At 36.9% G+C, this 26,407-nt stretch overlaps 1 protein-coding gene across 1 annotated transcript in view; it reads right to left on the bottom strand.

Annotated features, from left to right (window-relative positions):
• Positions 1 to 13,615: 13,615 nt before the first annotated feature.
• The window catches only part of LOC124778027 (heparan-sulfate 6-O-sulfotransferase 2), a 46,997-nt gene continuing 34,205 nt past the window's right edge, over positions 13,616 to 26,407 (bottom strand). The window contains exons 3-4 of the mRNA XM_047253609.1: positions 18,806 to 18,953; positions 13,616 to 18,715 (exon numbers count right to left, since the gene is read on the bottom strand). Coding sequence (XP_047109565.1) covers positions 18,395 to 18,715; positions 18,806 to 18,953 — 469 coding nt within the window. The 3' untranslated portion in view covers positions 13,616 to 18,394. The remainder of the gene's footprint in view (positions 18,716 to 18,805; positions 18,954 to 26,407) is intronic.

The raw sequence follows: 26,407 nt of genomic DNA, 5'->3' as shown, positions 1-26,407 counted from the left end.
AGAGTTCTTCTTATGATGAAAAAAAATTTAAATCTTCCTACAGCTAAATGAATCGATGCCTTGTAATGCATGTTGGTTTTCCTAAGGAGTTCTTCATAATCAACATCTTCCGGATGAGAGTCTGGAAACAATTTGAGACACAGACGACAGACACTGGCTGTAACAGTGGACAGAAAGAATGCAATGTGCAACATATCTTTAACGCTCTTCGTAGTGAAATTGCTTCCAGTTGAGCACAACATTATAACAAATCCTCTTTGTTGCAGTAATTCTGGCAAAAGTTGGGTGCAGCAACCAGCTTTAGTGCTGTTTGTTGTGAGTAAGTTTGTCATTTGTTGTACATTGAGTAGCAGTCATTCATTTAATGATAGTTCACATGCAGGCTCAGATGTGACTAAACACTTTAGACTAGATACAATAATACAGAAAAATTATTGCTTGACTAGCAGAACACAAAGCATGTCAAGACAGGCAGATGAAGGTGGAATGCTATTCAAAAATTACTCTTTGCCATTTTTATTCATGCCATATAAAAAAAAACACTTGAATAGATGTGAGAACTAGACTTACCACCATTTCTGTATGTTGTAGCAAGTCTAGACAAAATTCGGTTGATTTAACTTCTGGAGGAGGTTGAGTAGATGCTACAACATACAATAAATATTAAGATAAATTTCAGTAAAACTTTAATAACAGATACTTTGGAGGACATCCACATCCATATGAGAGGCAATGTACATTTGAGACAGTTGCAGAATACAGTGATAACTGTTTTTTATGTTGAATGTTGGTACTGTAATGTCGCAAATGTTTTTTAGTTCTTGTACTGAATGACAGTCAAACTTCATTTTACATTTGAACTACAACGAGGCTGATATCAGAGTGAGTTATCATAGTGGGCTGAGTGGCACTGAACTCTGACGTAAGTAGACTTGGAACAGCAGCAGCGTACAGAAATCTTGAGGGCCTGTCTTCGTTGATTCTCTCATTTGTGGCTGCTTGTGGCAGTGACTTCCTTTAGCTTGTGGTTCTGTCATGAAGTACCAACTTTATCATGGGACCTCACTCTTCAGACAACACCACAGGAATGTACATTTCATGGTTCATAATAAGATGTTTTTAGTCCTTAAAGGGATACAGCATATGGTTTGCTTACCATCTAATATTATGTCAAAAGTGACCATCTGCATCCTGTTCGGAAGGGAGCCTATGGGGTGAATGGGGTGAGTAATAACTCTCATTTTCTGCCACCTCCTCCCAGGCAACTCAAGTGATGTTCTAAATGCCATTGCAGGGTTCTGGCACTGTGTGAGGCCAGTTTCCTTGCACAGCCTGTTTTGTCCATACATTTTCAATAGATTGTAGCTTGATTCAGTACGAGGCCAGCTGAGAAGAGAGATCTCTTTTTTTTCTGCAAATCTCTCCTGCCCCTTAGTTGAAATGAATACTGGAGACTGATATTGCTAGAAACAAGTTAATCCTCAGGATATAATTTTTGCACTGACAAGACCATGGCATTGAGTATACTGGACAGCATCAAGTTGGTCATCTTTTTGTGGACCATCCCTAGTCCGTGAAACATATCCAATCACAGATTGTCACAGACACATGGCCGCTCCAAGATGACTCAAAATTATGTTTGTGGTCCAGGCAGATACCATGTGCCTATGTACTCATACTGAACCATCTTTCTCTGAGAAAAAATACTGGTTTGTCAAAAAGTATTACATTTTGCCAGTCACAATAGATCTTTCACTCAGTAAACATTAATATGTAGAGTCAATAATTATGGAGCTTCTCCTTGATGGCTGCATGTTTGCTTTGTAGACTCTCCTCCTGATGCCGGTGCTGAAAGATATCGAGCTACACTAGAAATGAAGTGGTATGTTTCAACTGCAGCACATTTAAAAAACGATTTTAGTTGTGTTGTGGTTACAGATTCATTATCCTGGACTGGTATTACATGTCATCGGTCGGGCACACAGTTTTAATCTGCCAAGAAGTTTCATATCAGCGCACACTCTGCTGCAGAGTGAAAATCTCATTCTGGTATGTCATCAACCAGTTTGCACACACTTACTGCAGTCTCCTGTATCACTACATCATTGTGCAGTGTGCTGAGAAACACAGCACTGCACCCCAGTCTCCAATACCATCAAATTCTATTAATATGTGGTGTTTGTTCTTTCAGACATATCTGAAAGAACAGACAACACACATTCGTATAATTTGATAGGCTATCTGGGTAACGAATCCACCTTCTTCAGTGAAGATGCACAAATACGTCTGACCTCATGTGGGAACCTTGGAAGAGCAAACGTGGAGGAAAACAACAGGAGCTGCAGATAGGTGACACTCAATAGGAGTGTGCATAAGCTGTGAAGTGAGCCGAGACAGTCCGTGTAGTTGCAATAAAACTGTGTCCTGGATGGTGCAGTGTTTACTGCACCTGCCTAGTAAGCAGGAGATCCTGAGTTCAAACCCCAGTCCGGTACACATTTTCACTTGTTGCCGCTGATTTCGCGTAATGTCCCAATGCAGCTGACTGCAGTACTCCCTCCCCTTTCCTTTCCTTTTTCCCCCTCTCTACCTTCAATTTACATATCTACATACCATCAAATTCATTGCTACACAAGACCAATGACACGGTCACAAATAGATGGTTAACAATGAAGCATGCTTGTGAATAAAGTGGCTAGACTCAAAGCAAGGTCATTTATGTATCTGCCTTTGAACTGTGTACTGTCATTGGCCTTTATAGAATGAATTGGGCAATGATAGACTTACTCATTGCATTAGACAATCAGTGAACACAGCAGAAAATTTCCAGTTCATGTAGGGATAATATATAACATGACAAATTACTACATAATGAGATTCCTCTTCAGGTAAGGTTATCTTAGAAAAAAAATTAAGCAGGTTAGTCTCTCTAAATGTGTGCTTACAGTGTTTACATCACTAGTCCACACTTTTTGGAAAAAAAAAGCAGACACCACATTTGAGCACTTTACTATTATTAACTGAGGAGTTTACGTACCGACCAGTTCCTGCACTTACACATTTTTTTTCTTATGGATATTTAATGAAACTGAAGATTAATTTTACTTTACACCCCAATTACAAGATACTACAATAATACAAATAATAATGATGTAGTAGGTGATTATAGATAGTCATAACTAGCATGAATTTTTATACATGAGAGAGACGTGTTAGTACTTGAGACTTCAATATTAATTTTCTGACATCCACTAGTGGCAGGCTGACCTACAAAATTTGATGACCATATGTAAACATGTTTCTGTGTTTGGTTTCCATGCCAGAATGACTTCACATTCCAGTACATTACTTAACAGTATATTTATACATCAGAAAAAAATAGTTGTCATCACTGACAGTCGAGTTCTTAACGGTGTCTCTGATCATGATGGGTGAAAACTCACTATAAATGCCATAATTACTGGTGGTACTGAGCAACCACTGTGTCATCTTCCACCAATGCTGTCACTGGATGTGATATGGAGGGATGTGGGATTAGGACACTACTCTTCAGGCCATTATCAAATTTTATGAGCTGGAGCTACTACTATTTGGTCAAGTAGTTAATTAATTGCCATCATGAGACTGAGTGCACCCTGTTCCAGTCCTCATGTGCAGAAAAAATCTATGGCAGTACTGGGAATTGAACCTTGTTCCTCTGTGCTGATGGCCATAATCAGCAACATTTGCCATTAGTTTAGTTTAGTTTTGTCCATAGATCATATTTTACAATGATGTAAGAAATGTCATGTTTACAGTTTTAGAAAGAATAAGACAAATTTATTAGAAATTTGTCATTGACACATAAAAATATTTTTTTGTAATAGTGTTTTATAGTTAATCAATATCAATACACATTGATTAAATACACAGGGTCTACATAAAGTCCAGGAATACTTCCAGTTATTTACTGCACAAGAACTAAACATTGTACAGATGTCATACATATTGCATTTTGAAGAGAAACTCCAAAAGTTTTTTTTTTAATTTTTATTATTATTATTTTTTTTTTATGAACATTCGATATGCAGACCATGGCAGACACCAATACGGTAATCGAATTTTTGCCATACCTGTCCGCCTGTCCCATCATGGCATCATCGACTGTGGCAATTGCTTCTAGTACTCTCTCCCAGAGCTCTGCTACGTCATGTGGTAGAGGTGGTACATACACCAGATCTTTAATGTGTCCCCACAGTCACACGGAGTGAGATCTGGTGATCAGGGAGACCATCTCATGAAACAGCTTGCTCTGCACCTGAACTTGCCATGTTCATGACTAGCACTGACTATCGGCAAATTACCAAACTATGCTGTCGTGGTATGAAAAAAAAAAACTTTCAGGGTTTCTCTTCAAAATGACATATGTATGATATCCGTGCAATGTTTGGTTGTTGTGCAATAAATAACTGAAAGTGTTCCTGGACTTTACACCCAGTACTAAGAGCTTACTCTCAGTTTTATTTTGGAGGTGATCACTCCTTTGTGCTCTTTATGCTAAATAGCAGTCTGTTATAAAACAAGCTTCCTGCAGTTTTAGGGTCCCTATCTGTCTTTTCAATCTTTTGCTGTAGATATGGTAGTATGGAGTGTAGCCATGTATCGAAGTGAAACATGGACGATAAATAGTTTGGACAAGAAGAGAATAGAAGCTTTCGAAATGTGGTGCTACAGAAGAATGCTGAAGATTAGATGGGTAGATCACATAACTAATGAGGAAGTATTGAATAGGATTGGGGAGAAGAGAAGTTTGTGGCACAACTTGACAAGATGAAGGAATTGGTTGGTAGGACATGTTCTGAGGCATCAAGGGATCACCAATTTAGTACTGGAGGGCAGCGTGGAGGGTAAAAATCGTAGAGGGAGACCAAGAGATGAATACACTAAGCAGATTCAGAAGGATGTAGGTTGCAGTAGGTACTGGGAGTTGAAAAAGCTTGCACAGGATAGAGTAGCATGGAGAGCTGCATCAAACCAGTCTCAGGACTGAAGACCACAACAACAACAACATGGTAGTATCTCTAGTTCTTGTGTTGTGGTCATGTAAATCTCTATTTAGAGGTGCTGTGCAACTTACCATTAAAAGAAATATTGTATCATATATGTACAAACTTGGCACAGTCAATATTTTTAATTCTTCGAATTTGTTTTTGCAGGGCTCCTGTGGTGTTGGTTTAGCTATGTCTCTGGTGGCTTTCTTTTGAAGTTTTAAGATTCTTTGAATGTGTGCATCTTCTGCTCCTTCCCATATTGGTATACAGTACAGTATGTGCAGGAAGTACGTGTGGGAAGATAAGTACATAGTGCATTTTTAGCTAGGTTTGTGTCCAATGTATAACATATTCTTTTCATTAAGAATATATTTGTACTTATTTTTGAACGGATCTTATCAATATGGTTTCCCCATGTCAGAAATTTGTCTGCCTCTATTCGAAAAAAGCTATTACAGTCCACTTCTTCTAAGTCTGCATCCCCAATGCTCAGGATAAATTCCTCTGGGCTGTTAGATCTGTATGTTTCCAATTTTGTGCAGAAAGTTTTCTTCCTGTTGATGAACAAATTATTTCTCTAAAATAGTGTTCTGCCATTTCCAGATTCTCACAGGCTCTCGTTTCAAATGTCACTACATACTAGTAAAGTTGTGTCATCAGCATACGTAATCACTTTTTCATTTATATGCAAGATAAACAGCAAAGGTCTTTATCCTAAATCCTGAGCTACTCCATATTTTACCTCCAGAAAATCTGTGTATTTCTGGATTTATGTTTTATTTCCGTTGTCTATTTTCAACTAAGGTTTTCCTCTTATGCCATAACAGTCCAGTCTTTCTATAACAATTTTATGACAGACACAATCAAAAGCTTTTGAGGTCTAAGTATCCACTTGATACCTTTGATGATCCAGTGCCCTGGTGACGTGTGTTATGAAGTTTGCCACTGCAGTCTTAATGGATCTCCCCTTTTTAAATCCATGTTGTGCTTCGTTTAAGCTGTTTTGATTCTCTATTATGTTAATAATTCTGTCTTTAATCACTGCTTCTACTATTTTAGACAGAACAGTTGTGATTGTTATGTGTCTCTAGATACTTGGATCTCCTTTACTACCTTGTTCCTTTTTAAAAATTTTGGGAATACTCCTTTCATCATTACTAAATTTATTAGGATCACCAGGGGCTTTGCAAAATATCTAGCACAGTGTTTGACCATTTTCGCTGATATGCCATCCAGACACTCTGTATTTTTATTTTTCGCACTCCATTTTTTTTTTTTTGAATTTCCAATTCATCAGTAGGGAGTAGGTATAAACTGTCAGCCGGCACTTTTGGGACATTCCATGCTATTTATACTGATATGTTTTATTTTAGAAGTTTCTCCACTACAGCTCTGTAGTGCTGATTGAAGATGTTACCCACTTGTGGATCTATCATCTTTCCCCTCCCTTGTCAGTATTATATTTGTGTCATTTAAGACATGTAACTCTTTTCTCTTCTCGTTTATACAATTCCATACTGTTTTAGAGGTGTTAGAAGGTGCTTATATTTTGAGTTTTTGATGCTGGTCTTTGCTTCATCCTAGTGTATGCTTTTTTCTTGCGCTTGTAAGCTTCATGACACTCGTGTCCTTTCTCTTTCTGATAATTTTTATAGAGCTCAGTCAGTCCATCTCTTGCTTTTTCAGTTTCTACAGCATATCACCTTTTGTTTGGGTCAGCCCTAATTGTTCTGTATATTTTACAACAAGCTTTATCCATGTGGTGTCTCAATATGCTACAGAAGATTCCCATCTCTTTCCTACAATGGCCTCTATGTACACATCATCCAACATTTCTGCTCTCAGCAAAATTCCTAGTCTACTCAATTTCCCAAGTTTAGTTCATCTAAATTCAGCCATAGTGTTATCCTCACTTTTTGTACTATCTCACAGTTCAATTGTTTGTCAAAAGTGGTCTATAACAATAGTGTTTACAACTTGAACTTTTTGTCTTTCTGTAGGTATGTTTGGAAGAACATGGTCCGTTAATGTGCTTGATGTTTCTGAATGATTTTTTACATGAAACTGGAGATTGTATGTCCTCATAATGTCATGAAAATTTCTTGTGTAACCACTATCTTTCTGCATATCTATATTTAAGGCGTCTGTTATTATTACAAAAAATTATTTCTTCATGACTGTGCAGTAGCACATCAACCTCCAGCAAAAAGTTTTTGATTCTTGAGTTAGGTGATCAATATATTCCTTTTAAAAGGCATTTTTACACCATGAATGTTATTTGCACTACTGCTGCTTCAGAGTAAAATTCTGTGCAGTTTATTATCTTTTATGGAGTGCAGTCCCCTAATCTGCTGTCTACATATATTACTACTCTCCCACTTTTACATCCAGTTCTGCAATAATATGCTACTTTTTTTATCCTATTAGATTGAAAGCCTTTCATTCACTCTCCTTTAAACTATGCCCTGTCATTTTGAAAATGCGGGTAGTTCAGCAGCTCATGACACTTCTAATAATTCTGATTTGTTAGATGCATATTGGACATTTTGATACAGTATTTTTAACTCAATTTTTTAAAAAATCTATTGCTCTTTTAGTTATGTTGCTTTTTTTTACCTCTGGGTATCAACAGTTTTGTTCCTTTTGTGTGCACTTCTGTTCCTTGTGCTTCTTTCCATGGGTCCAGACGCTGCTGCAGTGCTGCCAGAAGATCTACTGCTATATGTTTGCACTCCTGTTGATGCTGCAAATAATACTGATCCTGTGGTTGGTAGCTCCTCTTTTGTAGACAATGTCCCCTCTTCTTTTGCAAATGACGTTTTCTTTGTTGGTAGGATCACAACGTCAGCAGATGAGGTAATTTTAGATCAATCTTGTGTTTTCACTTGTTGGTCTCTCAGCATGGTATTTTTCGCTTTCACAAAATTATCATAAGCGGGTGTTTTAGTCTGTCCTTGTAATTCTGTACTCAGAATAATTTAGGACTGTTTTTTTTTTATTTAAATTTCTTGTGTGTTCTCATATTTTTTGGCAAAGAAACCCTTTACCTGAGTTGTTTAAGTGTATGCCATGCTTGGTGAAATGTGTTCTTTCTTTCGATTTTCTTTGTTTACACACAAAGTACGAATTAAATCATAGCATGGGTAATTTGCAGTATAAGAGATATCAGTACATCAAAGTTTGCCTGTGTTGGTCCTTCCACCCACTCAGGTGTTATGTCTTCTGGACCAAATCACCAGCATCAAAAAATATTTAATGCACAGAAAAATCTCACCAGAATTATGTGTGAAGTGCCTCCAAGAAACTATTGCCATAGTCTTTTGAAAGAATGTGAATACTAACCACCACCTGCTAACAACACATTATTACTCAGTCATGACCTTCATAACTGACAATTTTCCTCACTACGAAGCATAACAAAGTCATAATATTCAAATGTGAATCAAGTGGGTTTATCCTTGCAAACAATTTTTTTTATCTAACTGAGTTCTTTCTTAAAAATGATGATAATAATAATAATAATAATAATAATAATATATAAATATAATGGAAGGAAACATTCCACGTGGGAAAAATTATATATAAAAACAAAGATGAGGTGACTTACCGAACAAAAGCGCTGGCAGGTCGATAGACACACAAACAAACACAAACATACACACAAAATTCAAGCTTTCGCAACAAACTGTTGCCTCATCAGGAAAGAGGGAAGGAGAGGGGAAGACGAAAGGAAGTGGGTTTTAAGGGAGAGGGTAAGGAGTCATTCCAATCCCGGGAGCGGAAAGACTTACCTTAGGGGGAAAAAAGGACAGGTATACACTCGCACACACGCACATATCCATCCACACATACAGACACAAGCAGACATATTTCTATATAAAGCACTTCTCACATATTTCTGTTTGTTGTTCCCATGCAATTGTATGTATTATGTCAAACATTTTGTTTATGTTCTAAAACATGTAATACAGTTCTTTGTTACTAGTTAAATCAAACTGAATCATTATGTAATCCCTTAATATATTCTTGCGTCATAGGAAAATATTAAATTACAAAATAGAATTGCTCGCCAGTATGTTATTATATTCCGTAACTCATACTTAGTTACCATTACATATAAATTAGTCTGTATGAAAATTAATGTAATGCAAATGATACGTATATCAGTTAATGTTTTATAAATTACAAGTATGTAACAAAATCCATGTTTTGACTTGTTCCACAATCTTGTGCCTACACATGCTAATTGATCTACGGAATATGCACCAAAAATAAATACACAGCCTAAAAACTATCACATCTACTGTGCAAGATCAACTGCACATCATCTGAACAGTGTTATGTTTTCCATTTTAGTGTCTCTTAAAACAAGGACGGAAAAAAAACATTGCAACTTAACATGGAATCAAACCTCTGCCTCCTTACATAGAAAGCCTACTGGTTCAGCATTGAGCTACAGTGGCAACCATCAAAAATTCTGCTGTTTTGTAGTGTCTCTATAGTTAACAAGTGCATTTTGTTTGCAGAAAAGCTTATGTGACTACTTGGAATAGGACTAGAATACAGATAGCATCATTTTTGCTTCACATTTCAAGTAATGCCTGTTACATTTATTTGCACCAGTACTGCAAAATACAATGACTCTGATCAAGATTCTTTTTGTTCACTTTTTGTGCTGCAAAGTGTACCAACTTCCTGCAAACCCATGATGTTTTTCAACACAACTGGGATCCAGTATTACCACATTCTTTCTTGCAATCATGACCAGCTACATTCTCACAAATTATTATTTATTCTTCTAAGCCAAAATATGTAAATAAATGATCAAGTTAGCAGTGGGCAGTGTGGTGGCAGCCACCTATGTTATAAGCTATTCATGTCCCATCTAGAGGATTCTTTCATAATTCAAGTGCATTTTTTCAAGCTTCACTCATGACATCATCATGAGCTGGAGTCCAAGCTATGGCACTGTCCTCAATGATTCCTGTGGAATGTAGCTGAGAGTACTGTCACATGCATCCATCCTCAAACACTTATTCTAGTCACCTGCATCTGCGAGAGACATTTCTGCTCAGTTATTCCTAGCATTTATCTCTGTCTACCCTGGAGCAGGTTGTAAATATGGTAGCTGGGTTACAATAAACAGCATAATTTTTATGTGCTGTTTTCCCTCATTGTCATTTGAGAAATGAAAGTGAGAAATGAAAAAAAGGTTTAATCTGCAAACTGTATGTCTAATTTTATGCTATTTGGATTCTGTCACTGCTATCAGATAGAACTACTACACAGATGAAATACCAAGCACCCATTTTTTAACAGCTCATCTTAACTAATGATGTGGGATGGGGGAAGGGGGGAGGAAGAAGTAACAGTGTCTCTTGTAGCTGTTTATTTAAAATATCTTTGTTTATTTCTTTACAAAAAGAACATTGTAATCAATAGAAAATAAAAGTAACAAAAATATTTATACGAAGTTATAATAGTGGTTCATTCATCTTAACTGCCACTAAAGAGAGATAACAGACACTTCAAGTCTGAATGGCAGAATCCATATGTGGTACTTAGGCCAATGTGTAATATCAGATTTCTTGTTGACTAGGAGAGACAGTGTGGCATGAAGTTTCCCATTAAATGCAAATGAAATGCATACAACACTTGAACTGATGTAATACGTCTACAAAGTAGCAGTCTCATAAAATGGCAAACTAGGCACATATGGACAGCAGTTTCATTGATTTTACATATGTTATTCAGCCAGTATATTATGTGCATTAGTGGGAAATCATAGAAGATTACTCTCAATAAAATTAGAAGTAACTTTGGATTTGTCAGTATGTTAACTCACTTTTCGGGCACATGTTTAAAACATTAATATGTCAATACATAAAGATATAAAAATGACAATGTTGCTAGCTTTCAGCTGAATTTGAGCAGTAGAGTACATGTGTATCTCTGTGTCTAGTGCTCTAGCCTATTCAATGTGTCCACACTTTGTGTGTGTGTGTGTGTGTGTGTGTGTGTGTGTGTGTGTGTACAAACACAAACTGCAGCTCTGAAGGAGGATTCATCCAAGTGTTAGCAACACTCTCACTCTTGTATCTGTGATTGTGATGCCTTAGCACCTCAATTACTTGGCGAGTTGTTATCTTTACTCCTTAAATTATTTATACATTTCTGCAATAACATGAACAAGTTATAGACAATATATGAATCGGTGAGTTGACAAAGGAGTCATGCTCACTGTTTTTCGAATTAAGTACATGTTGATGGTATAACAGGGGGTCATGTCCCAGCAACAGAAATGCTCAACATTCACAAGATGATGTAACGAAAATTTTACAATACGAACCTGTTGAGTTGAAACCATTTTATAACAGTATCTGTCAGTGCCCATGGACAAGATAAAGATGAAGCATGCCCACCATTGCCTGCTTTGCTGTATTTTGTTTGTTGTTGTATTTTGGGTATATTATGAATAGACTGTTACACTCTTAACACTATGCTATTTCTATAATGAATATGAATAACACAAAATTGCATAACACAACTCTTCTGCTGCAAACAGAATCCTAGTTGCATTCTCCTCCTCCTCCACATCATAATCTGTTCTGAAAAAAGGTCATCTCCGGCACATTCAAACTGGATTTCTGACCACACTTGAAGGCTGAAGTATATTGTAATGGTGTATGAGGGCTATTTAGAAAGTAAGTTCTGATCGGTCACGAAACAGAAACCACTGTGAAAATCCAATGAAGCTTTGCACAGATGTGTTGGGCAGTGTCTCTAGTATTCCCGTTGATCTCATCATATCGCTGTTTTCAGTTCTGAGTGCACAGTGAGCACATAAGGATGCCTAGGAAATAGTGTCTCCTGCCAAGTATGAGAGCCTGGCGAGAGATTTTGCCTGATGTCATGCAGCCCACATAAAACAACTGTCATGGTGTTCCTTCTTTATGACAATTCTTGGCCACACTCTGCAGCGGCATGAAGATGCCCCTGCAGCGTTTTCAAAGGGAAGTGTTTGATCATCCACAATACGGCTTGTAACTGGCTGCCCCTGAGTTTCACCTCTACTCACATGGCTTTAAAGACAACATTTTGGCACAGTCAATGAGCTGTAACCCAGTGTAGAGTATTGGCGGAAAGCACAGGTGGCTGCCTTCTATGATGAGAGTACTGGAATGTTGGTACAATGCTACGACAAATGTCTAAGTCAGAGTGGCGACTATATAGAGAAGCAGCTGGACGCTAACTGTTGCAAATAAAACATTTTTGATATGCACAATGTTTTCCATTCCACAACTATTCGGAACTTATTTTCCAAACAGCCCTCATATATTGTTTCAACCTGGGGCCAATTGCTATACAGTAACTCCATGACACCATGTTTAAACCCATTGTGTAGAAAAAAAGTTTTTTGTACCTTCTGAAAAATTTACTTTCTGAAACATGACCACTTTTCCAACTCACCAGTTCATATGAACATTCTATTCTCTAAATACTGAATCAAAATTTAATCTCAGCAAATGTTTATAACTTTGGAATCCAGGTAATGGTGCCTATGAGACAATTGTGGTAATATTGCTATATTTGATGGCCCTGCAATTATATGTCCACAGCATCATGATATTTTGCACACATCATAATTATACAGTCACAAACTGCCACTTTCAACTAGAGCTACATGTCTCAATGCTTTTACAGTATATGCTGCTCATTAAAATAATTACAACAAACAGCTGCTTCTTAAGGAGGACAATAATGCAGTGGACTAAACAAGATTTTGTATTCACAGTTTCCTGTGGCATCCATGAAGTTGATGAATGTCTTTATACATACAATAATTTGCTTTGCTTCTTAGTCTTCCCCATTTTTTTTATCGTTTGTATCATTCTAAAAACTTCCAGCTTTCAAGGGCTGCTTCTAATCACCTCCATGCTGTCTCCGGTCCTGGCATACCTACTGGTTGATGTGAAATGGACTCCTTATATATTTTTGAACAGTTCCTTTGAAATATAAATATGAGTTACCATAACTTAGGAGAGTTACGAGGTCTGGAATTTTCTCGGATCTGAATACTACTTAACTGTTGCTACAATAAAAGCTAGTCACCTAATCTGTTAGAAACTCACTCACAATATAATGCAAAAAGAATATAATGTGGAGGAGAAGTGCACTTCTCTTGTAGCACTTTTTTTCTGTAGAAAAAATCTTTATTGCATGGCCTTTAGATATGCATTTAGCAACTGCATAATTTGAATACAAGATTTATACCAAGGGAGAAAAAAAAGTCTCAGGTAACACTTTGATGGCAGTAGCTGATTATCCAACATTGTTATTTAAAGTGTTAGCAAGGAAGCCTCTGCACAGATTGCCAGAATGGACGATTACGGCTTACTGTCCCATTGACTATGAGGTCATTAGAGACAAAGTACAAGCACAGATTGAAGTGTGTGTGAGTGTGTGAGTGTGTGTGTGTGTGTGTGTGTGTGTGTGTGTGTGTGTGTGTGTGTGTGTGTGAGAGAGAGAGAGAGAGAGAGAGAGAGAGAGAGAGAGAGAGAGAGAGAGAGAGAAAGAGTTGCGTTTGTGTGTGTGTGTGTGTGTGTGTGTGTATTTTCGACAAAGGCCTTATTGGCCGAAAGCTCATTTTGTGGCAGTCTTTTTATTGTGCCTATCTGCAACTCAGCGTCTCCGCTATATGGTGAAACACAGATCTGGATGCCTGGGCACCTTTTCCAAATTCAAGGCCAGTGTCTCCCTACTGTGCCACTTCACTCAGTGAAAATAATGGAATGAAAATAAAAGGAAATCACAGATTGAAGCAGTACGTTGTTCTTTGTGGTGTGGTTGCATTATTCAATTGAAAGAACAACTGTTTTTGAAAGGCAGAAATCTAGTTTAATCCCCCTTAAGCATTCAGCCTTAACCTGTCAGTAGTGCCCAATATAGACAATGCCCTACTATGAGAAGCAAATTTCACTGCACCCTAGAAGCAGGCGCATAGTAAAACACTTTCATTGTCTATGGTGAAATTAACTTCACAAATGATTCTGATATTGCCTCATAACTGATAGCATTTCATCTTTTCTTTACTCAAACATTAATTATCTCTAGCCTCTGAATAGTGTCTCAGCCAGCAACAAATTTTTACAACTTTTCTGTCTACCTGGCTTAGCTCATATCTTCTTCAGATGATTTAATCTCTTAATCTTCACTTTATCCACTCGTTTCCCTACCACTACTTCCAGCATCTAAAGTAGTTTTACAAGTTGTTACTAAAAATTTTGTCAGACAAAGCACTTAACTCAGTCCGATGGTACTCATTTAACCAGTCTAGTTTTCTTTAATGATAAAATCCTAGACTGATAAAGAGGACAGTCCTTTCCACAAACAAATCTACTAATACATTATTTCCTTTTAACTTACACCTAATACTTCCTCACTATCATTCTTCTCCACTGTCCACACTTGTTGGTTTTTAATAAGGACATTAATTTCTAACATGATCAGAATCTATACTGATCTTACAAACAATGCAGCAAATGTCATTGTACACGCTTTCATAGCAAAGTGACCCAAATCATGGCAAGTTGGTAAATAGTATTAACATGACAAAATATTACTAATATAGGATACAGATCTATTTTTCTTCTGAAAAACTAATGTGGTAAATTCTTCAGGAATAAATGATTATTAGTTGGGGATGCTGAACACACATTCCATCCAAAATAGTATACTGAACATTAAGACAGCGGATTACTGCATCCCACGCTAAAAAATGTAACCTCACCAGAATCTGTAAAATGAATTCCAAATACTAACATCAACAGAATGTCTTAATGTATGATCATTCCCTCCAAACTATAAGCTCGAAAAAATGAGATAGACATTTTAGTTTTCAACGTCTGAACATATGATTTCAAGGCATTACAATCTTTCCAATTTTTGGGTATTATACATTATACTAAAAACACTCAACAACCTCATGAGGCATTATTTGTATGCCTATGTAAAATCATTTTTGTCAGCAAGCAGTCATATGATGAAACCTGAGAGAGGACTGATTAAAAGTTTGGACTGTTAGCGATTCTCATTCACAATTATAATGCCGTAAAATTTATTGCTAGCATAACTGCAGGCTTATCTTTTCAATACTTTCCACACTTTAACAGTTCACTGGAACCATCTCTGTAACATGAAAAAAATTGTGGTGGCAGTAATAGAACTATAAATCACATTGCAGTGAAACAAGTACCTCCAGATGTTTGCCACGGTACATATACAAATTAAGATGATACACAGCAGGTCCATTTCTAGCCAGTCCTACTTTTGAAAGCACACAAAAATTTCATTTATGGGGATCAGAGACTTTTATATTACAATATAAAATAAGAGATACTCTCTCTCTGCAATCAAAAATGTTACCATACACTATGTGAACAGAATAGAGAATAAAAGTAGAATTCATATGCAACACCATGTAGGCTATTGTGACTTCCAGCACCAATTCACTACACTCATGTGATGGAAGACAACAGCAGTAGTCAAAGTCCCACAGATAACAAGATGCTACTTGAAAATATTTTCAGAAACACACAAGTGACAACTAAAAAAAGTTATCGCTGAATTGCTTTCAGTCATAGGTTCAAATAATACTAAAGTCTAACAGATAACAAATATTAAGGGAGTACAGAAGTAATGACAGTGTGTGACTGTTTCAGTATCTGCAGTTATTTGTACCAGGTGCCTCACTAAAAAAACACCTACCAAGTTTAGAATACAATAAATTCAAGTACATTCTCTCCATAGGAGGTAATCTCGTAAGACAACTTCATATGCACTGTACAAGCAAAACTAACACTGATTCAGCATCTTCCTACACACATTGTCACTAACATGTATTCATTAAATACCTGAGCAAAAAATCATTTGCTTGAAAACCATGTTTCAAAAATTTTTGCATAAGAATGACTAAAGATAAAGAAAAATGCTTAAACTTAACAGAAATGTAGAATTATATTAACAAGTCATTCTGAATATAACATCAGGACACAATTTAACAAGTAATGCCATCATAAAATATGTTCCACAATATGTAAATGGCACTCAAAACTGAAACAGTTTTTCAGAGAGATGGTATTATCCAATGGAAGCAATGGATTGTACAACTGTGTAAAAAAATACATAGCTGTTATCACAAATACAAACTGTTACAAGTTCTGAACAAGCAAGAAATATTCATTTTAGAACAGACCCTCAAAATATTCTTTGAGGAAAAACTGATTAATTCTATTAGTATGCAGTAATATAATGAAATTTGTACACAATACAGATACAATTTGAGATGCATATGAAGTTAATCTGAAAACATATGGTGATATGTATTACACAGACTGTGTTGTTCTTTACTAGACAAATGTCAAAAACGATTCTAAGAATGAAATGAATCAAGATAAACACTACCATGTTGAGATATTATGCACATAAACAATATTAAATCACTTGGGAGTCACAGCCAAATATGTTAATATTTTTGTGATGTCTTCTTGTGAATGTTAAACCATAAGATTTCCATGACAGTTTCATTTTCTTTTGAAAATTTGTTGCAGTGCAAAATCATTTGAGATCAAGACAAAGGCATCATTTGTACCTTCACAAAAATGGCACTATTTGCCTAAACAAATACATGCATCAGACACAGTTAAGAACAAATAATTTATGGTATGAGGAAACATAGCCAAAACATATTCTGAAGATTTGTGTTTGGGCTTAAACTGAGCTGACAATTTCCCTTTTTGCACACTGCACCCTGTTTGCATCTGCTCACTACCTGAACTCCAGTCATACTGTGGACAGCAGGGGTCTTTTGAAACAAAGATGTTTCAATCTAAGCAACTCTTGGAACCTGGCACTCAATTTATATGCTCTCATCTTCAAAAAAGAAAACATTGAGTGAATGAACATTTCATGGAACAGTGGGACAGGTGCAGAAAAGGAAGTGCACACATTCCCTGCTGTCCCTTACAGTATGATTGGATTTCAGGTACTGAGCAGTGGCAGAAACATTACTTGCAGTACGAGTCAGGTGAGGGTCAAACACTCTACAAAAAGAATGGAATTGTCAACTCATCTGCAAAACCCAAAACATACTATCAATCAATCATGTCAGAAAAATTATTTCATTACACCCATCCATAAGATTTCTCAACAAAACACACCATTTGAAACCATCATCCACAAGTACTGATGCAGGGTTTTTGCACAGGAACCCTGTCAATGTTTAGCAGGTGTGTAAATCCTCAATTCTACTGTGTATTAACTTGTTCTACAATATCACAGAATACCTATTCTCTGCTTTCTGTTTGGCGTTTTTCTTTGTTCTGAAGTCCTTTTGTTTCCTGTCTTCGCTGGAAACACCTCCGATTTGAACAATAATGACTCCTCCTGCTCTGATAATCACTCCCCTACAGCAGGTTACTAACTTTATTAGCCTTAGCTTAGTAGAAAAATCAATTTGACCTCTTTATGCCTGTTACACCTCTAGTACCCACAAATCTGTACACTTGTTAACCATGTCAATCTTTAACTCATCATGTCATAAAGAATCACAGTCTGTTTCCATAAGGTCAAGGGTTAATGTGGCCTGTTATTATCTGTGTTACTTCAATGGAAATTTCAAATGGTTATTTCATATCTAATGCTATATACACACTAATTGTGTGTGATTTTGTTTGTTTGTTTGTTTGTGTGTATGTGTGTGTGTGTGTGTGTGTGTGTGTGTGTGTGTGTGTTTTATTTAACTACACAGCCTCATAAATAAAGTATTCTTTGTGAGTCTGCACCCTAAATTCTTACACAATTCTATTTCTTTAGAGTTTTTGCAGCTGATGTATAATATTAATTAGTCTCAAATGCAACTCAACAACAAATCTATAATAAATACTTCAATAAGATGTGCGTACATAATTCTCAAAGGTTTTGTAACATAATATATAATAAAGATGAAAGGCACATCAAAACTGATTCACCACATATAAAACTGGAAGTGATAATAGCATCAGCTGCAGCAGATGTGACATGGTTTATACTGGGGAAATTTACAAGTATATACAACTATGGTATGTGAAATTAACTCTTCTTAGCTGTACATTAGCTATTAACAACAGTACATTAAGTACAAAAACACAATACATATTTACAGAACTGTCACAATTAGCTGTCTATATCAGCTGTTATTAGTATTAAAAATGCACTGCATCTAACACTTTAAGATTTCATGTCATCATCGTGACATGAATAGAAAATAATTATGTGCATTGATGATAATGCAAAATATAAAAGTAAGTGTCATCAAGTCTACACCACTACTTTTGTGTTATGTTATTGTCGTCATAAATGACCTGATCCCAATCAAAGCTATCACTCTGTCTCCCAGGCAGTTCACCCAAATGTGCAAATCGCTCTTTAAATAGTGGATCCTTTGACTTTAAGCGATCAAAGCGCTGAAACATAAGAGCTTTCGCAAAGGAATATAGCTCTAAATCCAGATCATTTAGACGTCTGATAGTTTCTAACTGATCTTGTCTGATCATTGAGAGAGTGACACTTGACACTGTAGCATTGTGTTGTTCAAATGGAACAGCAAACCTCAAGTTAAAAGTTTCTTCAAATACATATTGTGCAATCTGAAAGTAAAAATAATATTAGTCTCTTACATTACAAAAGGGTACATAAAAATCAAATATATGAGGTAGAACTGCATCCTTCAACTGTACCTTTTGATATTCAGTTAATCCAAAAAAAGCCATAGATGCTAGATTCTTCTTTGCACTTGCCAACATTACACGATCACGTTCAACTGGAGACATATAACTCATATTGTAGCAACCCACCAAAGCCAAGTCAGCAAGCATGCGTGTTTGTCTGCCAAAAAAGTATAAAAACATTAAGAAACTGACAATGAATTATTCCTTTACAACTGAAAATCAGGTGGTGTTTATAGCTTTTCCATTTTACACACAAGGGAAATGCACATAAAAAAACTACCTGAAAGTTTGCATGCTGTCTATATCCCACAAAATTTATTCTTATAATAAAATAATCAGGGCCTTCTTACAAGTAGTCTTTATCATAATTTAGTGAATTGTGTAAAATACCGGGCCAACAATGGCAAAATTCCAGCTTGTGCATAAGACACACAACACAACTTTTAATCAGGAACTTTTTTTTTGACAAATAATTTATATACTATATGTTAATGACCACTCATGTCAAGCAAATGCTTATATCTATGGAGTCAACATTTGTTAGTCGCTGGTGTATCTACTGCTGTGCAAGCAGCATTCCCTTCCAACATTTTTTTCACTATACATTGAAATTTTGTTAGTAATATGCAGAATACTTTTTATTAGCCATAAATCACAATTATGTTTCTCTGTGTTGAGTTGTTAAACCTTTAACTGCTACCACAACTAAATTCAAGTAATTTTCTGAATCTATGTGAAAAGTCACAATACACTTGTGGCTGAATACTCTCATTGTCAAAGTAATGAATTGCATTATGTCTATAGTTACACATGTTTGAATGTGTGTAAGTGCTGATAAATACACGTGAATGATTGTACTCCACTTGTGTAGCTAAGCACTGGTTAAAATATAGTGTTGGATGACCGGAAGTAGTTAGTGTGTTTCAAGCCATGTCAAATTACTTCCAAATTGTTTTAACTTATTTATTCAATTTGGGTCAGCTTTTTGTATTTTAATGTTTTCAAGTGAGTTGTTCACAAAGCAGAAGCGCACTTATTAATTATAGGTCGACAAAGTCGTAAGACTAATATAGTACAAAAATAATACAGGGTTCATCTGCTCATCGGCACTTTACATTACTGATGAGCAATCACTGCAGCTCATGGTAGGTCAAATTAATTATGAGTGCTCTTTCAAAAGTAGACTGTATTTACAGTGGGTTTCATTGGATATTCAAGTATGTAGTTAAAAAATATAACTAGAAGAGTAGCTATTAAAATACATGTAGCGGTGGTGACTCAGGGCTGCTTTATTGTCTTAATACAAGCCATTCAATCAGTGTTAATAGATTTACTTTCTTTCACCAGATTTGGGCCTAAATTAGCTGTGTCACATTTCTAGTAGTATAGACCAGGTACAGGATCTGTGAACAATTGTTCGAGAAGTTCTGAACATGCACTTGCAGAAAATCAAAATAATGGCACTTTGGAAAATTTAGAATATGGAGCAACAATGTACATGGAAGTTGAGTCATGTAGTTCCATAGACAATAGATTGATTGTTGTGCATGTTCCTGGACTTTTAACAGTCTTGGGAAAAATAAAGAAGCACAGTCAAATTAATTTGACAGAATAATCATGAATTAAGACAGAAGAGTCTTGTATCAAGATAGTGGAATCTTGAACAAGGGTGAAGTTCGAAAACTGGATAAACAATTGAGCATAGTATGGTGGGTTAACAAAGAACTTAACAGCAACAGCAGATAATGGGACATCTGAATTGCAAGTAAGGGTTCAAGAAATCCCGGTGGGTTTTAAGAATGAGCAGACAATAAAATGGTAAATCTACTCGCAGATGACTGGATTTACAGATTTCTGGCAATGAGCAATTAGAAATTAAGTCAATCAGTAGATCTAAAGGATATGAAAGACAAAAAAGTAAAGTTTAGTGTGCCACGCGTAGATCTAAAGGACAGGAAAGAAAAAAAGTAAAGTGTAGTGTACCAGCAGTGAACAGTCAGTTGCTGCAGTAGTGAGTTAATGGAGTGTTTACTCAGTCACTTTATTATGTGTTTTTGAGTGGAAATGAATAGTAGTGATATCTTTTTTTAACTGTATTCAGTAGTACATTTCACTCTCCTTAATTATTTGAGTATTTCATGAGCATGAAGGCTGCACGTCTATCTTAGTGGAGCAGAGTACACCAGCCAGCTTCAGCCATGGAAAAAGTAACACTGTCTCACTTCTTCTGTTATCAGCTCATAAAGTTTTACTAATGCTTTCACCTTCTTAACTGATTCTATAAAATACTGAAATATGCTGTTTGTTTGCAAATGCAGGAGGAACTGGCCAGTACACAAACAGATGGACATTTTGTTGTAGATTTTGGGTGTATGGTTGTTCCTATGAGTCTTAACAACAAATATATTGTATTACTGAAGGGAGAAAGAACAAATGAGCCAGCAAGGGCTTTCTCACATACTGAGAATATGGCCAATCTTCCTGGCAGATCTGAACTTGCACAGGAGCAGTTACTCATTAATGGCAACTCCAGTATCAAGTTGGTAATGGAGTCCATTAGGAAAATAACAATTATGCTGGGAAGGAAGCCCAATGTAGATTCAGTATGCTTGCTGGCAAACTTGTTTAAGGCGTGGAGAAGAGACAGCCAGTAACAAATTTGGCTCATGTTGGCACCACTGATACCAGTAACCAGGTTTTAGGGACCATTTCAGTTGCTTTAACCAGCTAGTTGAAGCACTGGAGACTTCCAGACTTGCTCACAAGGTGAAAACACACTCTGTGTTTTATGAATCATCTTTACGACTGTCTGTGGCCCTTTGCTGGGTGGGTGGCTTAAACTTGAGGCTCCTTTGGTCCCACAAAATCTCAGGTGCAAATTTCTGCACCTGTAAATATTTGCTGGAGAATTATATGGTCCCACTTAGTAGGTTGCTATGGAATCAGTTTTCCTCAGTGTGATGGTACAGAATTCGGCTGAATTAAATTTGGAAAGTTTCTCGTAAGTACTAGAGGTATGAAAATTTATGTACCCTTAGCACATACAAATGAGCAAGCTTGCTAACCACAAACTTTATTATAACTTTAATAATAATTAAATAGCACAAGAGTAGTCCAAAAAGCTGTTATGTAAGAAAATGAAACACCTACAGCTGTCCTTATGATGTCATTTATTGTATGGCTCTCCAATTTCAGTGCTTCAGTGCACCATCTTCAGGCCTTAGCTGATGTTGAGGAGGATAACACCATCTGTATACATGATGCATTAGTGGTCAATATCTATAACTGGTTTTCGCAGCCTTCCTGTAACCACAATGTTGTCCTGCCAACAATTAACTATCAATTAAATGGAGAAACATTCAAAACTGGACATTCTAGTTTAAATGTTTCTCCAGTCAGTCAAGTGATAGATGGTGGTTGGAGAGGCAACATTATAATTACAGGAAGTCTGCGAAAGCCAGTTATAACTGTTGGCCGCTAATGGATCTCTTAGCCACACAATAAATGACATCTTAAGGGTGGCTGTAGATGTTTTATTTTCTTACATAAGTGAACGGCCAAAGTCCCCCAGATCTCCAATCGCAAGGAAGGACATACAAAAAGCTGTTATGTAGATGATATTCTATATATGTTCAAATACTTGTATGTATTTTCATTTTTTGCTAGAGTTACTCCTTGAGTGGTGTGCAGCAGATGGAGTTCAACAGCAGAAATCCGGTAAGTCACAGCAGGTGCTGCATGGGGCTACCAATGCTGTACAGAATACCGAGGAGGACCACAAAGCACTGCATCCCTACATACTTAACCGAACATGAAAGACAAAATAGAATGAAAAACAGAATGGAAAGAAATTGAATGAAAATACTGTAAAACTTTTAGTTTAGTATGGCCTTAGCTACTACTCGAACTAGATGTTTATACTTCCATATATTTAATGAAAGTTCAACAATATCTGGAAACAGAAGAATCATTTTATTTTGTACAAGTCAGAAGATAAGAAAATACCAATTCATTACAATCAAAGGGGAATTTTACTGTTTAAAACGTTAAAAGCCTAGCTGCAGTTAACAGAAGAAATAAAATAAAAGGGAAACAAGTTTGACTTTGATCGCTATTACATTGGTTTTGAAAATTCAGAAAGAAGAAGAGTCTTACTAAAAAGCAAGAAATGAAGGAAGATTAGAATTCAACATCTCGTTGAATCGATATCATTAGAGAAAGGGCACAAGCTCAGACTGTCACAAGGACAATGAAGGAAATTGGCTATACACTTTCACGAGAACCATCCTACCGTTTGCCTGGAGCAGTTTATGGAAGTCATGGCAAAACTAAATCTGGATGGCCAGGTATGGATTTGAACCATCATCCTCCCAAATGCGAGTCCAGTGTGTTAACCCCTACGCTTGGTTTGGGAAGCACATATTCATTTTAATTTCAACTCTGATGTTCATAATTACTTTTTAACAGGTAGCATAGTACATGTTGCACACACATTAGGATATCTTTGGTTAGAGAAACAATTCTGTATACTGACTGAGCAGTTAGATGTAGTACACCACAGAGCCACGAACAGGTCACCTGTAATTCTTATGGAAGAGAACACACCCAATTTAAAATTATAAAAAGAAAATTTAAAGCTAATAATAGTCAGCTGCAGAAACAATCTCGGTAAGATCCCAGAATTAGACTCACTAATGATAATAGGTACATAAAACTCAGAACCGAAAATTGGCAGTAAATGGAAATAACTAGTTGTCAAACATCAAAGTCGGAACAGACGTATACAACAAGGAAAGGTTGGATTCCATTGGTACCAATATATTTCTTCATCACCATTTACTAAAGATTAGCATCTTATTGCTGCCAGAATTCACTCATTTTGTCTGTATTTCTCTTCATTTGTTCATACTTTTGGTATCCCATGCTCAGTACCACTTCTTCCATAACAAACTTTCTTGGCTTTCCTCTTCCTTTTTTTAAAAAATAATCTTGTCCTCAAAAATGTTTTTAAAGAAGCTGTTACAATGTGTAATAAAAAAGTAACAGGATTTTTTTAAATTTTGCAGGGTTTATGTATCTGATTTTCAATTTTTTTATCTTGTTGGTACACATCTTACTAATGTATGCTTGCATTTTCAGCTGTTTTGAATATTTAGTTTATTGCTGATGGTCAAAAAAGCTGTGTTTTCAAGAGCTCATCAAATTTTTATTTTTGAAAAAGATGGATCAAAGAATGTGAATTATATTTTGCTTGAAAAGTGGAATAAAGTGCAGCACCTGGCTTTTGACAGATCTACTATGAGTAAGACAAGAGTTTATCAGTGGTATAAATGGAGAGGTCGCGAAGACACTGAAGACAACAATCTCTGTGGATGCCCTAGCATATGAACTACTGACGACAATGTGGAAGAAGTACAGAAAACAGTTCTGGAAAATCACCTAATTACCATCACAGAGGTTGCTGATGATGTTGGCATATCATTTGGCTCATGACAAGCAATTTTTTCAGATGTTTTGGGTGTGAAATATGTAGCGGCAAAGTTTGTCCTGAAATTGTTGAATTTTAACCAAAAATGATGTCACGTAGACATTGCTCAGGAATTGTTGAATGAAGTCAACAATGATCCAGAACTTTTAAAGGAAGTTATAACGGGTGAAAAACATGGGTATATGGGTATGACATCAAAACAAAGGCACAATCAGCTCAACACAAACTGGCTGAAGAACCAAGACTGAAAAAAATAGAACTGTGGGAAAACCACTCTTGGAAATTACATCACAATAATGTTCGACTTTAAGTTATCTCAACCACTGTATTCGCTGGACATGGCCGCCTCCTTTCTATTCCAAAGGCTGAAGAGAACCATGAAAGGATCTGCGTTTTTCCTCCATTGGTGAGATAAAAACAGAATTGCTACATGAGCTGAACACCATAATGAAAACTGAGTTCCAGAAGTACTTTCAAAATTGGAAAAAGTGCTGGCACAAGTGTATTATATCTGAAGGGGATTATTCTGAAGAGGATTATTCTGAAGGGGATTATTCTGAAGGTGACAAAGTTGATGTTGATGAATAAATAAAGATTCTATATGAAAAACAATTTTTTTAATAATATCTTGTATGCCTTAGAATGTGCCCAAAGTAATGATTTTTTTCCTTCTAGTGAGATAAAAACAGAATTGCTACAGGAGCTGAACACCATAATGAAAACTGAGTTCCAGAAGTGCTTTCAAAATTGGAAGAAGTGCTGGCACAAGTGTATTATATCTGAAGGGGACAAAGTTGACGTTGATGAATAGATAAAGATTCTATATGAAAAACAAATTTTTTTTGATAATATCTTGTATGCCTTAGAATGTTCCCAAAGTAATTGCTTTGAGTTGATTTCTATATGCAGGTGTGGCGTAGAGCACCATAAAAACCGATATTTGTTCTGTGCGTAAGTGTGCTATCTTTGAGGAGAGGGCTTTGGAGAGCATGTTGGACGCTAACGGTAGTTAGCCTCCGGACTTGTATATGTGTAGACGCTAAGTGTGAATAAATCTGTATATGAGAGAATTCTAGTTGTTTACCTACAACTATACTATATTTCCTCACGGGTGACCCCGTTTTTGTGTAATACGCGTGCGAGTTACCGCCTAAAGGTTATTTACGCGCCTACCGCGTCGGGTTTCTCCGCGATCGCGAGGGCCTTTGTTCAGCTCCAGACAATGGCCTTTCAGCATTCACCGCCGCCCGGATTCCAGCAACATCTCTCCAGCACTCCTGCCGTCGTAGTGGACATGCCGCAAGAATCTTCGGAATCCTTCAGCCAGAACATGCAGTGGAATTCATCGAGTGCCGCCAGTTTCTTCCAACCGCCAACGGTCGTGGACTCTGGCTTTGTTAGCCTGGACCTTCCCACGTGTTCTCCACAGAGTGTTGGTCGGAACATTTCTACTCCTGTGTCGAACACACAATTCAATACAGTTTGTGGCGTCGAGTGAGGTTTTGCTACTTTGGAAAATCCAGTAGTAAATTCAAACTCGAATCAGTTCCCGCCACGTGTGTATCCTTCCGCGCCGGCTGGTCAACAGGTGTTCAATGCTCGCCAAACAGCAAATATCACACCGAGTGTGCATCCTAGTGGATGTGTGTGGGATCCTTGTGTTGCTTCTAATCAGGTCAACAATTCTGTGCTGGACAGTAATTACTCTGACATCTACAACCAACCCCACCACTCACGCTCGAGTGAATACTGTGTGCATAACGGACATTCACCGGCGTACTTAAGCATTTGTGGCTTCTCTCTGTGCTACCACGTCAATGAGAATGCACATTTTGACTACGATCCTCACACCGTTCGAGCGTCCGTCGCTTCTCAGCCGCCCCCCTGGCGTCAAGTGAATTTCGCGATTCCTGCATTACGGGACGCCAATAATCCAGACTCGCAATCTTCTGCACGCTCTACTTCCGTCCGAAGTAATAGGCGCACCTCCGCAGTGACTGCAATGCCGAATCTGCCGAAATTACCAGACTTCAAACCCGCTCACCCGGAGTTCTGGTTTAACCTGGTTGAGCAAACATTCAATGTCTGTGCTTTGGACGATGACGCACGCTTCGCCTGCCTCA

The sequence above is a fragment of the Schistocerca piceifrons genome, chromosome 2 (assembly GCF_021461385.2).
Source record: "Schistocerca piceifrons isolate TAMUIC-IGC-003096 chromosome 2, iqSchPice1.1, whole genome shotgun sequence".
In the NCBI taxonomy this organism is placed as follows: Eukaryota; Metazoa; Arthropoda; class Insecta; order Orthoptera; family Acrididae; genus Schistocerca; species Schistocerca piceifrons.
This window is presented reverse-complemented; position numbering and strand designations above follow the sequence as displayed.